Source organism: Muscardinus avellanarius (assembly GCF_963383645.1).
Source record: "Muscardinus avellanarius genome assembly, chromosome: 6".
NCBI classification, from domain to species: domain Eukaryota; kingdom Metazoa; phylum Chordata; class Mammalia; order Rodentia; family Gliridae; genus Muscardinus; species Muscardinus avellanarius.
In genome coordinates this window covers 88,537,372-88,551,170 of record NC_137791.1, presented here as the reverse complement: position 1 = coordinate 88,551,170, position 13,799 = coordinate 88,537,372, and the positions used below count along the sequence as shown (strand labels likewise).

General features: G+C 33.6%; 1 protein-coding gene across 32 annotated transcripts in view; it reads left to right on the top strand.

Moving 5' to 3' along the window:
- ADGRL3 (adhesion G protein-coupled receptor L3) overlaps positions 1-13,799 on the top strand; it is a gene marked incomplete at both ends in the record, with an annotated part of 570,571 nt that overhangs the window by 518,758 nt on the left and 38,014 nt on the right. For 19 of the 32 annotated variants that reach the window (XM_080697685.1, XM_080697686.1, XM_080697681.1 and 16 more), the window contains one exon: positions 11,499-12,301. The exons of 1 other annotated variant lie outside the window; for it this stretch is intronic. In XM_080697685.1, coding sequence (XP_080553811.1) covers positions 11,499-12,301 — 803 coding nt within the window. Of the gene's footprint in view, positions 1-4,767; positions 4,897-9,586; positions 9,639-11,498; positions 12,302-13,799 lie in introns of those variants that run through there. 12 more of the 32 variants (XM_080697696.1, XM_080697695.1, XM_080697693.1 and 9 more) reach the window with 5 other exon arrangements.

Genomic DNA, 13,799 nt, shown 5'->3' with positions numbered 1-13,799 from the left:
AACAGTGAGTAGATCTATTGTGACGGCGTTTTCATTCATTTTGGCTACAGATCACTAACTGATTCTAGATTGCATGAAGATTTAAGAAGCAACCTACCTAAAAAGCCAAGTGGCTGAGATGAAATATTGTCCTAGGTAGCCAGTATAGGTGGAGTAATACTTCCATACCAGTGGCATGTTGGCATTGTGGCCAGACTTTTTTGCTTAGCAGGCATTGCACAAAAACAAAATCAGCTGTAGAACTCAGTCATTTTTCTTAGATTTGTAGTTTCACTAATCAAATCACTTTAAAGTACATCGAAAAATTAGTAAAAAAAAAAAAAAAAAAAAAGACTGAAAAGGAACTGGAGAAGATAGTACCAGAGGGATTATGTATGTAAACTTTAATGGGTTCATTGGCATGCCATTATGAAAATCCTTTTTTATTAACAATTTTTCTTCTATACTTGACTTTTTATAAACTATATGATAAGCAAAGGAACTAAATTGAGTTAGATTCTTACCTTAAGTAGTTGAGGCTGTCCGCAAATGGCGATCCTCCAGTCTCTGCCTACTGAATGCTGGGATTACAGGTGTGTGCTAGCATGCCCGGCTAGCTAAGACTATATATTTTTATATATATAAGAAAAATTTATTTTAAACTGTGTGAAGCAAAGAAAACAGTAACATGCAATCTCCTCACTTTATTGCTTGTTTTCTATTTTTTTTAAAAAAGAGGCAACATGTAGTAATGCAGAGAAATACATAGAGACACAAATGTAAGCCTTAGTCCTGAAGCTTTTAACTCTTTTGAGATATATGAGGGATGTAAAATATTCAAATGATTTTCTATTTTTTAAGGATGTTTTACCACTTCATTTTAAGTCGCACCTTTTCTTTTCATTCACATTTTATCCTTTCATTGGTACATTCTAATTATACACCATAGTGAGATTCAAAGAGATTCATTCATACATGCAGACAGCACTTGGTATATTTCTCTCTGCACCCCACTTGGCTCCCTCCTCCTTCCTACCTATATGTGTTAGAGAAATTGGCAGTGAGAAGTTTTTATATAGACATAAAATTATTTGAACTCTTTCCTTTCTCTGTCCTTCTTTTCCTCTTCCCACCTCCCTTCCCCAAGCCCTTTCTACTGTTCTGTTGATCTCTCTCTTCATTTATCTGAAATCCTTCTTATTCATATTTTTCTCTGTATTTCATATTTTCCAGGTATGAGAAAAAGCATATAAACCTTGATTTTCTGAGGCTAGCTGATCTCACATAGCATAATATTCTCTAGTACCATTAATTTTCCTTCAAATGACACAATTTTGTTCTTCTTTATGGCTGAGTAAAACTATGCTGTGTGTATAGACCACATTTTCTTTACTCTTTTATGTATTGATGGGCACCTAGGTTGGTTCCATATTTGGCTGTTGTGAATTGTGCTGCTATAAACATGGTTATACATTTGTCAATAGTATCCTAACTTTAATTCTATTGAGAAAAATATTGAGGAGTGGTATATCTGAGTCATTGTTTTCTACTTAAAATAAATATTTAGGAAAATCCTAAAAAGTAGTTATTTGTATCAGAAAATGAATCTTCCCTTTTGTACTTAAAAAGGCTACAAATATAAATAATAAGTAGCAGGTACAATTTAAAGGTAATTTATTTTTTTAAATATTGTACACGTTAAACCCTGCCTGAAGCACAGGCACACACTTGTAATTCCAGCATTTGGGAGGCTGATACGGGGGGATTGCTGTTATCAGACAGCTTCAGCTACTTAGTGAGGCCCTCCACAACTGAGACCCTGATTCAAAATAAAGAATAAAAAATAGGGCTGGGGGAGTAGCTTGGACATAAGACTACGCCTGGGTTCCATTCTCAGTACTGCAAAAAAAAAAAAAAAAAGAATAAATAAAAAATAAAAATAAATCCTCCCTGTAATAATTAATCTTAAGCTCATGTAAAACAGCAATATTATTTTTTTTACAATTTCTATTATTTATCTGAAAGAGACTTTCAGAAACTCAACTTTTTTTTTTTTTACTAACATCTCATATATTTAATTCATCAGTGGAGAGTAATACCCTGATTTACCCATTACATGATCTTCCCTTCCACTATGGAAGAACACCTAAATATGTACATATGAGTTTGTATGTGTGCAAACATATATGCAGATTATTTTCTGAAAGAACTGATACTTTAAGATTCTATCAGTTTGGTAAGCTCTATTACATTTTAAATCAACATCTGTTCACTTTCTCAATTTCAATGTTAAAATAATTGTTAACTGGCTGATAATTAACCATGACTAGGAATAATAACTTAGAAAAGAATAACACTATTGCCAAGTATTCCTTTCTCATTTTAAAACATTCTGCATGAGTGAATAATTTTTGATCCGTTGTTGCTGCACACAATAATACTGAATGATTTAAAAAAATTTTGTTACTGGGTATTGAACCCAGGCAATTCTACCTCTGATGTACACCTCCACATCTATTTATTTTGAAACAGGGTCCCACTTAGTTGATGAGGTCCTCTCCTCACTAGTCTCCTCACTAGTCTCCTCACTAGTCCTCTCCTCACCCAGTCTCAAACCAGCATTCTTCCTGTCTCAGCATCCCAGTTACTAGGATTCCACCAAGAATATGCTGCCATGATTAGGTCCAAGTTGTTTACTCTTTATCTGTTTTCCCCAATATCCTGTGGCACTATATTACATTATCACAACCAGGGTGTTGATTCAATCTACCAACCTTCATCAAGTTTCTCCACTTTTATTTTTAGTTAAATGTATTTGTGTCTGTGTGTCTACTTTCAAGCAATTTAATTCACAGAGTGGTTTCATATATGTACTATCATCAACAAAATACAGAATAATTGGTTTTATATTTGTCACAGAAGTTTGCCTCATATTGCCTGTAATCACAATATACTTACCTTCCCTTTCCATCTTTAACCTCTGGAAACCACTTATATCTCCATTTCTATAATTTTGTCGTTTAATGAATATTGTAGATACAAATGAAATTATATAGTATGTCATTATTTGGGATTGGCCAGTCTCAGTAAAGTTTTTTTGAGATTCAGCTAAGTTTCTTAGTGTTTATTTTGATTGCTGAATAGTATTCCATGGTGTGGATATGCTGCTTATTGTTTGCCTAATCACCCGTTGAAGGAAATTCACGCTCTTTCTATTTGGGGTCTTTGACATGAACATTCACATGCAGGGTTTCCTTTGGAGATAAATTTCCTTTGCCTTGGGATGAATGTTTTTTACTGTAGCTGTTGGGTGGTATGGTGATTGCATGTTTTGTTTTTTGAGAAACTGCGCATCGTTTTCCACAATATACTATTTTACATTCCCACCAGCCAAATGATCTACTTTCTGTACATTCTCTCGGTCTTCAGGGTTATCAGAATTTAAATTTTAGAGTTGTAGTGATATGTCATTGTGGTTTAATCTGTATTTCTCTAATAGTTAATATCAGTTCTTTTCATGAGCTTACTTGGCATCTTTGTATCCTTTTCTATGAAATGTCTCTTTCTACCTTTGGACCAGTTTCTAACTGGATTTTGTTTATTTTTAGTGTAAACTTCTGAGAGTTCTTTCTATAGTTTAGATACCAGTCCTTCACTGAATCACAAGTATTTATGAATTTTTATTTTCTCCTTATCATTTTCATGTATATGAGAAAAATTAACATGTACCTGTGTGGACAACCTGATGTTTCCCATATAATTTGTTTTGTCCTTTCTTTGGTCATAATTTATTTCTTTATCATCTGACACGAATGTGAAGTTCTGCCTACCATTTTCATACATGACTTAGTTACATTGAATAAAACTCTTCCTCTGATCATTTTTTTCTTAGTTAAATGGCTCTGGAGGATGGGAGGTTGCAAGTTATACTGATTGTGTGATGCAAAGTAAGAGTATCTACAAAAGGATGAAAGAATTTCACTTTGTTATTTTGCTATGCCAAGCTTTGAACAGCCAGTTGGAAAATGGAAAATGGGATTTTATAAACAAATATTTTATATATATATATGTATATTGTTGATGCCATTAAGTTAATACTTTATTTAAAATACTTAAAATAATATGATATTTAAACCTGATCTATAAGTCACCAGATTAGTATGCTTACCATGGTATACTAATTAGAGTGATTTTATTGTATTTCAATTTTCAATAATTCTTCATAGAATTTCTAAGAGATGTCAAATTCTTCTGTTGTGTCAACAATTGCTCTCCAAATGAATGTGTTATCATAAATGTTGCCTTTTATCTTTTTTTACTTTCATTGAAAACAACCCAATGGTTTCTGTGGATAAGGGGATGTTTTGTTTAATTTTATCCTTTCTTTTCCTGTTTTAGCCTTTTGTTTTTTTGCTTTTGCTTTTTTTTTTTTTTTTGCTTTTGCTTTTGTGTTGTGTTTGAATGATTAGATTTTGCTTTTTTATTTTTGATTTTAGTTTTAGCAAGCATGGGAATATATTCTTGCATACACCTTGGGAAAGAGAGCATCCTCAATGTGGCCTAAGCAGAAATGTAAACCATTGCCTTTCTTTCCCATTGACACAGAAATGTATGTGCATTGTTGGAAATGTGTGCCACTCAAGTGGCATATTTTTTGGTCTAATTAGCCTCCTGCCTGTAATCAGGACTGTATCAACTGTTGTCATTCTAAATGTTCCTTTCTTTTTTTCAAACACATTTGCCTGATTGACCTTTTTTTTTCTCTGTCTTTCTATGGGGCTGCTCCAGGAGCCATGGCTAATCATCTTATAAGCAATGCTCTGCTTCGTCCGCATGGTACTAACAATCCCTATAATACATTGCTTGGGGAACCGGCGGTCTGTAACAACCCTTCTGGCAGCATGTACAACGCACAAGGTGTGCTGGAGTTTATCTTAAGTTTTTCAAGTGAGAGTCCCATTTTCTGTAGCTTTTCTGAGCACATTCTAGTTTCCCTTCTCCTGCCTTTCTTTGTTTTGGAAGCAGACACACAGACTCCTTTCACATTCCACCCTGCTTGGTACTTTTATTTTCCATTTTCCTTAGGTTTATTCCTTAGGAAGAAATGGATTCCTTCTGATAAACAAATGCCTGATCCATCAATATGTGTTTCTTTGTACTGTTATAAAAATGTATTGTGGTTTGTCAGTGCTTTTCTTGCTGTTCATTTATTTCTATCTTAAATACCCATGTATTTGTTTGGAAAAATGAGGTATTTGTCTAAGGTAAGTAAGATAAAGTAGTCTTAATGTTATACTATTGAGAAAATAAATCTTATTTTGTTATATCATGAAGTACACTCTGGGCACAAACCATTAGCATTGATGAAAACATTAGATTAACTCTAGGGAAAATTACACAGAACTAAGTAGTGGAGAGAAGAGCAGTGGGCAGCTTCAGCGTGGGCTCTCCCTTGGCTGGGCCACTGCCTATGAGCGCTGGTACAGGCAGGTCACACAAATGTTAATTGCACTATGGCTGGATGTTTAAAACTAGATTTTTTTTGCTGGGCGTGATGGCGCACGCTTGTAATCCCCACGCTTGGGAGGCAGAGACATGAGGATCGCTCAGGTTCGAAGCCAGCTGCGCTGGCGTAAGAGACCCTGTTTCAAAAATATAAAATAGGTCTGGGAGTGGAGCCTGGAGGTAGAAGGGCTTCCAGGAACCCCAGTACCACCAAAAAAAAAAAAAAAAAACCCACCTAGATTTTTGAAGATAGTTCCTTTTTTCTCCAGTTTAAGCATGCTACAAAAATTGTACCTAAAACAAATAAGCATAGATCTCTTTAAAACCACTTATAAGTGTTACATCTGGTTTTACTTTATTTAAGTAGAAAATATTATTAGGAATACAAAATATTGTGAGTATTTTACATATGTAATATAACTGTAAAGAGCATAAAATATTATTCAAATAAAAATAAAATAAAAGTTTCATAGAAGAAAAAAGTTCTATCTAAAATTATATTTGAAAGAAAATTCACCATAGTGGAGACTTCCAACAGTCCTTCAAGTTGAATGTGTTGGATTATCAATCTTAAAATTATCTAGACAGTTTTGAATAAAACTTCTATTATACTCTCTGGGCATTTTTTTCCTTTTCTCAGTCAGAGGTAAAACTTTGTGATGTGACTGTAGAAAGCTTGGTTTGAATGTGCCATTCCAGAAAAGGATGTTGACCGCAAGATGGCCTTTGGACATCTCAAATCACCTGAGCTTAACTTTACCTGGTTCCTCTCCATATGCGAAGGATGTTTTAAATTTATTTTAAAAATACTAAAGTCATTAATTAACAAGTGACTTCAGACATATAGTGAAGGTATTTGTGAATATGATAATTTAGTGAACTTTTCAATTTCACCAAGCTCATTAAAGTCTGTATGTCCAGGAATCATAGAGTTTTAAAATCAGAAGGAAAGATGGAGTTCACTGAAGCCTCTTTACATCATTGCTGAAAATCTGTAAGGCCAAGCTGAAGTATTTACTCGAATGTAATCCCTTCTCTGCTCAGTATCTTATACATTCGGTTGATGAAATGTTCGCTTTGTTTTCCATGTCTCTATCTATCTATCTATCTATCTATCTATCTATCTATCTATCATCTGTCTATCCATCTATCTATCCATCTATCTACACACATACATACATATACATATATTTCTCTGGCTGTGATGCTTAGGTTTGCCTCTGGAGCATAGAAGAGTAAAGCATTCTTCTGCTGTTTCTTGGCAGCCCTTTAAATACTTAAAGCAGTTAACCTGTCTTCCTTTGGTTTTTCATTTCCCTACTTACAACCCTTCTTCATGGTTACTCTTTCCGTAGTGTCTCTCATTATTCAAAGTCCCTATTCCACTGAAACACTCGTAAGAGTTGTACATTGCACAGTACACCAGATGTGGTTTGGCACAGCAATTTACAAAACCATGTAAAGGCTTGTTTTATTTTGCCTTTTATTTTTCTTAGGTTAAGTGGCAGGTAAATGTGTCGTTATAAGTATTTTAAAGTGTGTTGACATATTAGTAAATTTTAAATAATGCTAAGTGAAGATTTGCAACGTATTTTCAAATTAACTGTACATTACATTCACCTTGCAAAAAAGAGTTGGTAATCATTTGAAAATAAATAATAATCTAGATCATGCCTTATTTTGCCTTTTTGGTTTATCAGAATAATTTATAATTTATTATATAAGCAAAAAATAATGATTATTCCTTTGTACATTTTCCCAACTCATATCTGCCTTCTCATCTTACTATTTTTTACTGGAATAAAAAAAAAAAGAGGATTTTTTTTTCTTGAAGGATGGAATGCTTCTATCAATTTTATTAAAGTGAAATTCTCACAAAAAATATAAAAATACTGTATAAATATAAAACTTTATTTATTGGGATTCATTACTGGTTATTGCTATTAATATTATCAATAAATATACACATCATTCATTATAATGGATCTGTCTTTTATTTCAGTAAATTTAATAAATCCTGACTTAAAAAAATAAAATTAAATAATTTAATCAATGTTCTTTAGAGTCAAAACTGGTATTGTTAATCTATTTTTCATTTTACTACTTTTTAAGATAAAAAACCCTGGTAGCACTTAAAATACTTCTGTTACCACTGACCAAAGTAAATCTTGGTGATTATCATATTGCTACTAATCTTATGCTTTCAGATGAATGCACTTATATTCTTACTGGCAAGGTGAAGTCTTAAATGAAATATAGTTGGCTTGGTATGTACTAGAGTGGTTTATGTTGAATTACCACTTGATTCTGTTCTGTAGGTCTAACTCAGTTGTACCAGTGTTGTCCAGGTGTAGAAATATTTAGATTCAAAGCTTCCATTCTTGTTAATAATGCCTTTATTTAAAATATATAAAGATGTGTTTACAGCATTACTGAAGCATATACAGTTAGAAATAAAAATGAATAATCCAGTTTTACTATATTGAATTCTACTGTGGAAATATTTAAAGCTTCATGCACAGTATTTCTAGACCATTATATTTTTGTCAGTATTAGAAATTCAATTTTTATAATGATAAATTTCATTGTAGAAAAACCTGTCAACACAACATAAGAAAAAAAAGTCATGGTTTTACTAAAATAAATTTACATTTTAAAGTAATTTGATTCTAAAACTTTAAAATAAAGACATATATTCATAGGATGGGATATAGTGAAGAGTACGTTATAGTTTGTAAGAATACAATATTGTTTAAAAAGCATATAAATTAGCATTTCATTATGTCTTTCAAAACCTATATGAAAAGATTGCAGCAAATACAGATGGAAGAAGTCTAGAAAGAGCCTCTCTGATCTTAGGTCTGCCTGTTAGGAGAGAGGCATTAAATAAGGCCCAGCCTCTGAGGATGTACAATTTTTTCATCTCTGAAAAATGGAAATTGAACTTCAGTGCTCTCTCTGGTCTGCTTTCCTTTTCTAATATCCGCGCATTGAAGAAGCGAGCCATAATAAGCCTACACGCATTTACATCCATTGATAAACAGCTTGACCATTTATTTCAAGCTTGAAAAGAGATTTCCTCTGCATTTTAAAATGTTCTAGTTCTCTTTTTTCTTTTTTGCTGAGAAACAAATCAAATTTTAAAGTATACAAATTGTGTTTTTAAAATGGTCATTACACTATAACAAGTACAAAGCCTTGAATATCTGCCCCAATGAATTCACTGGTTTTTGTTTTGTGATATTTTAATGTTCCTGTAAACAAAATCAGCAAAAGAAATTCTGACCTGGCTAAAATATGAGTTTTTCTTTTAAAAGTAATTTTGCTAGTACTGTTTTTAGAGGATCCACTCTCAAAATGTTTGATTGCCTCTGACTGTACAACAATACAGAAGAAAACACAATGTCAATGATAGTATTTTTACCCCATGTATTTTCTTGATACAGAATAAGTTGACTTAACCTTTGTTTTTATCTCTGTAGTTTCTTAAGAATATGACAGTATTGATCAGTTTTAAATTACATATGATAAGCCACATTTATGTAGGTACCGTCATGAAAAATAACTTTAGTGAAGGGAAAGAGAAGATACATAAGGGAAAAAAGAACAAAATTATGAAAACCCTCAACTCTGGTTTTCACTCTGTATCCAAGCTAAAGATTTTATGATGTCACAAGTGAATTTTTAATTATATGACATTTCTTATAAGCAGGTGTGTTATAACATCACATATGTATAGTATTTAAACCTAGTGGTGGAAAGTCATGGCTCACCTTTTAACTCTTTGGCTTGTGTGATAATTTTAACTGTTATATAAATGTGTATATGTTTGAAATTTACAAACCTCAAAATGCTTATTAAAAACTCATTATATTGGCATGTGTTAAGTGGGATTTCTTATTTTCTGACTAACATTTCAGTATTTTTTAAAATTCGAATAAACCATGTAACACAGACTCATGAATTTTGGGGGCTGTGGAAATTATTTCCTTTGACTCTTTTTTCTGCATATCATCAATTTGCTTTTTACTCATGTTTCTTCTGCTGTCGCTGTAAGCTTACTTGTTGTTTTTTCTTTCCTTTTCTTCATGCTGTCGTTTAGAGCCCTACAGAGAGACAAGTATGGGAGTAAAGCTAAACATTGCATATCAAATGTAATTTTTTTTAGTTCACTTTTATTGCATCACATATAGATGATGTAGTTATTAAAAACAGTTCATCTCACAATTTACAAAGTGAAGAGCCTATAAATTGACTTATATAAATATATGCTAATAGAGATTAGACGCTTTTGTTGTCTGATTCTTTTATTCTGTCACATAATCAACATAGTTGTTAAGTCTCATGTAACGTTTGTGTGAGTTAAATTGTTTTTAAATTAAGCATTTATTTTTTGCTAACTAATTCATAAACTTTTAAGTTTTATTAGTACATTCCATCATAAAAATTTGTCACATGCACCATACCCACTTTATTTTAAAATGGCTGTTTTTAGTCTCTACCTAATGCATTGCAACAGAAATTAAAAAAACACGTTTCAATGCATCAGCCACCAACCATAACCATTACACATACCATAGCAGCCTCTGTGAAAGCAATCACCCATCACATACAGCCCTTTGAAAGGCATTTACTTTATTTTCCTTAACATTGTGAATTTGTGTACAAGATATAACATGAAAATAAATTGCTTCAAACTATGTCTGTGATAGCTGCTTATTAATGCGTTTTATACATTGCTATTTTCAAAATTGTATTACTTAAATATAGAATACGCATCAAAAGTCCATATAAAAATTGACATTAAGTGCGACACTTCATTTAAACCAGCATTGAACTAGTTGAGTTTTGATAAACATAACTGCATCACAGATATAGAATGACTGCTATATTTTCACAAGTTAGCAGTGTATTGAGAAATGTATTGAGAATTCCTCAATTAATTTTTTGAAGGAAGTATCATTCCTTATTTACCAGAATTGGTTAAATGTTTGTGTTCTTCTTCTCATGGTTAAATTTGAACTGATTTATGAAACTATTTTAGATGACTTAATTTCTGTTCATTTAAGGGAATGCAAAAACTTGAAGTGGTGTGTGGTAAAATATATTTCACTGCAACTGTTTCTCACCAGAATAAAATGTTTATTTTATTCTTCTTTTAAAACTAAAGTTTGATAGGCCCTCAGATCATCACTCATTACAAAATGGTGACTTTAATATTGACACTATGTTTTAGGAATCAAATTCCTGTGTTTTTACACATTTATTTTCCTGTAGTATTAACTAATGACCCTGAACAATCACTAATGGGTTAATATATAAAAATAACCAAAGTGCTTGCAGCAGAAAAATTAGTAAATAAATCCAAGGATCTTTAAATGTTCTTATGTGCAAATTATTTTGACATGACATTGATTTGAATAAGCATTATTTCATGACTACATCATTTTGACAAGTTTAACATAATCCTTTTGTGGTTTTGTGCATCAGGATTATTTTTAATCTTAAAAATTATCAAGTTATTAGAAATTATTTTACTTTGACCAGCAAATTCAAAGTACCACACATGAATTATGTTAATATTATAGCTATTTCAATGAAACATGCAAAATTAAAGATAAGAATTATTTAATTGACTTTGATGTGTATAAAAGGCTATGAATGACCCAAGTTATAACCTAATATAACCAAATAAGCTTCAAATGTCAATGTGTAGAAATGCCAATTTATTATTTATAGGTTTCTAAAAATTATTTTGATTTATTTTAGATATTTCTTTTCCATCAGTTGTCCAATTATAAATGTATATGGTTATGTACACACAGATTTAATACTGTTTTTGTTTCTGAGCATTTTATACCGAACTTAAATGCTAGCATTTTATACATATTTCATAGTCAATGAATGTTGTTGCTTTTGTGTGTGTGTGTGTGTGTGTGTGTGTGTGTGTGTGTGTGTGTTCGTTCTACGGCCTATCGGACATCAATGTCATAGTGTCTTGTAATCTTTTTCAGAGGGGCTTCTGAACAATGCCAGGGATACAAGTGTCATGGATACTCTACCACTGAATGGTAACCATGGCAATAGTTACAGCATCGCCAGCGGCGAATACCTGAGCAACTGTGTGCAAATCATAGACCGTGGCTATAACCATAACGAGACCGCCCTAGAGAAAAAGATCCTGAAGGAACTCACTTCCAATTATATCCCTTCCTACCTGAACAACCATGAGCGCTCCAGCGAGCAGAACAGGAATCTGATGAACAAGCTGGTGAATAACCTTGGCGGCGGGAGCGAAGACGGTGCCATCGTACTGGACGATGCCACGTCCTTCAACCACGAGGAGAGCCTGGGCCTGGAACTCATTCATGAGGAATCCGACGCCCCTTTGCTGCCCCCGAGAGTGTACGCCACTGAGAACCACCAGCCACACCACTACAGCCGAAGGCGGATCCCCCAAGACCACAGCGAGAGCTTCTTCCCCCTGCTAACCCACGAGCACACAGAGGACCTGCAGTCCCCACACAGGGACTCCCTCTACACCAGCATGCCGGCCCTGGCCGGTGTGCCCGCCGGCGACAGCAGCGTCAACACCAGCACCCAGACCGAGCCCGCCGCGGCCAGGTGTGCCGATGCCGAAGACGTGTACTACAAAAGCATGCCGAACCTGGGCTCCAGAAACCACGTCCACCAGCTGCACACGTACTACCAGCTAGGGCGCGGCAGCAGCGATGGGTTTATAGTTCCCCCAAACAAAGACGGGACCTCTCCCGAGGGAAGTTCAAAGGGACCTGCACACTTGGTCACTAGTCTATAGAAGATGACCCACAAGTCTAAACCAACCAAACTGCTAACACCGTGTGGACTGTTATGAGTTGATTTAAGCAGTGGTAATAATGTGTGTACTCCTCAATCTTTATGCTGTTCTCAAAAGACAAAAACAAACTCTCTCAGACATTTTTTTTTTAAACTGGGATTTTTAGCTCAGCCCAGGGGAGAAAGATAACTGCTGAAATGCCCCTTTCTTGTCCTTTCCCCCTCAGATGGAGACTTCATTATGTTAATGAACGAGATCTGAAGAAAATGGCGCTCATTGTGGCCTTGTTGAATTATGTTGTGTTTGTTTTAACATCCCCGATGCTTTGTTACTATAATTGCAAGGACCTGATTTTTCAAAGGCCAGAACAATTGTTCGAAATTAGTAACAATGCTGCATCTAGATTGGAGTGCTGCACAAACAAACATAAAAGCAAAGCAAAACTGTTATCACATAATGGTTTACGGTCACTCACAACCTGTTCGCCACAGCGGGGGGAATAGCTGTGGGAAACGAAATAGAACAACAAAATTAATAATGAAATGGAGGGGAATTCTAGAATTATATGCTAAATGCATATTTTATGATTTGCTGTATTAACTGATGATAAAACTAATGGCAGAAAAAATCGAACAGTTTCTATGTATTGTACAGTTACTAGCATTGCACATATAGTCTGCTTTCTGTTCCTCCAGAATTTGAGTCCTGTTAATGTAGTGGGAAATTTTTTTTTCTTTTTCTTTTGTGCTAGTCTTGCAAGTTTGTCTACCAGTAAAAAAGCAAAGTTTTCTTCCTCCTTTCTTCATTTTCTTCTTTCTTCTTTTTCTTCTGTTTTGCTTTTTTGTTTTTCCTTTTTGCCTTATTTTCTTTAAAAGTTCACCTGGCAAAAAAAAAATAAATAAATAAATAAATGAAACTATCACTTTATAAGAATCATTTTCTAGTAATGCAAACAAATTATTTTTTACAAAAAAATAAAAAAATAAAATTAGACCCTTCCCTCAATATATATCTTTATCTAACCAGAAGATTTCCAACAGCATTTTTGCAAATTAGAGCAGGACGAACATTTATGTTTACAGGGCACATTTGTTGTAATGCAAAGCATATTTGGCAAGCAGTTCATCACTAAGACAGTAGCTATGATTCTAGAAGTCAAGAGGTGTCTATAGAACTAGTGGGGCTTCTGCATGTGTAAACCGGTATTCCATAGGCGTTATAGTGCTGAATGCTCAGTCTGATCCCCAAGTGGGCACCTGCACTACCAATTTTTAGAAGAAGTTCACTCCCTCATAGTAAGAATTGAAAAGTCAAATTATTTTGAGGTGATTTTTTTTAAAGTCTTCTGTTTATTAACAATAAAATTTATTTATTTGACAGGATTTTAAGTAATGTAGGAATACAAGAGTTCAATTAGCAGCACACATACTTTTTTTTAAAGTTATGATCCATTTTGTATGGTCTCAAAGTTGGATGACCTCATTACTAATATTTGTTG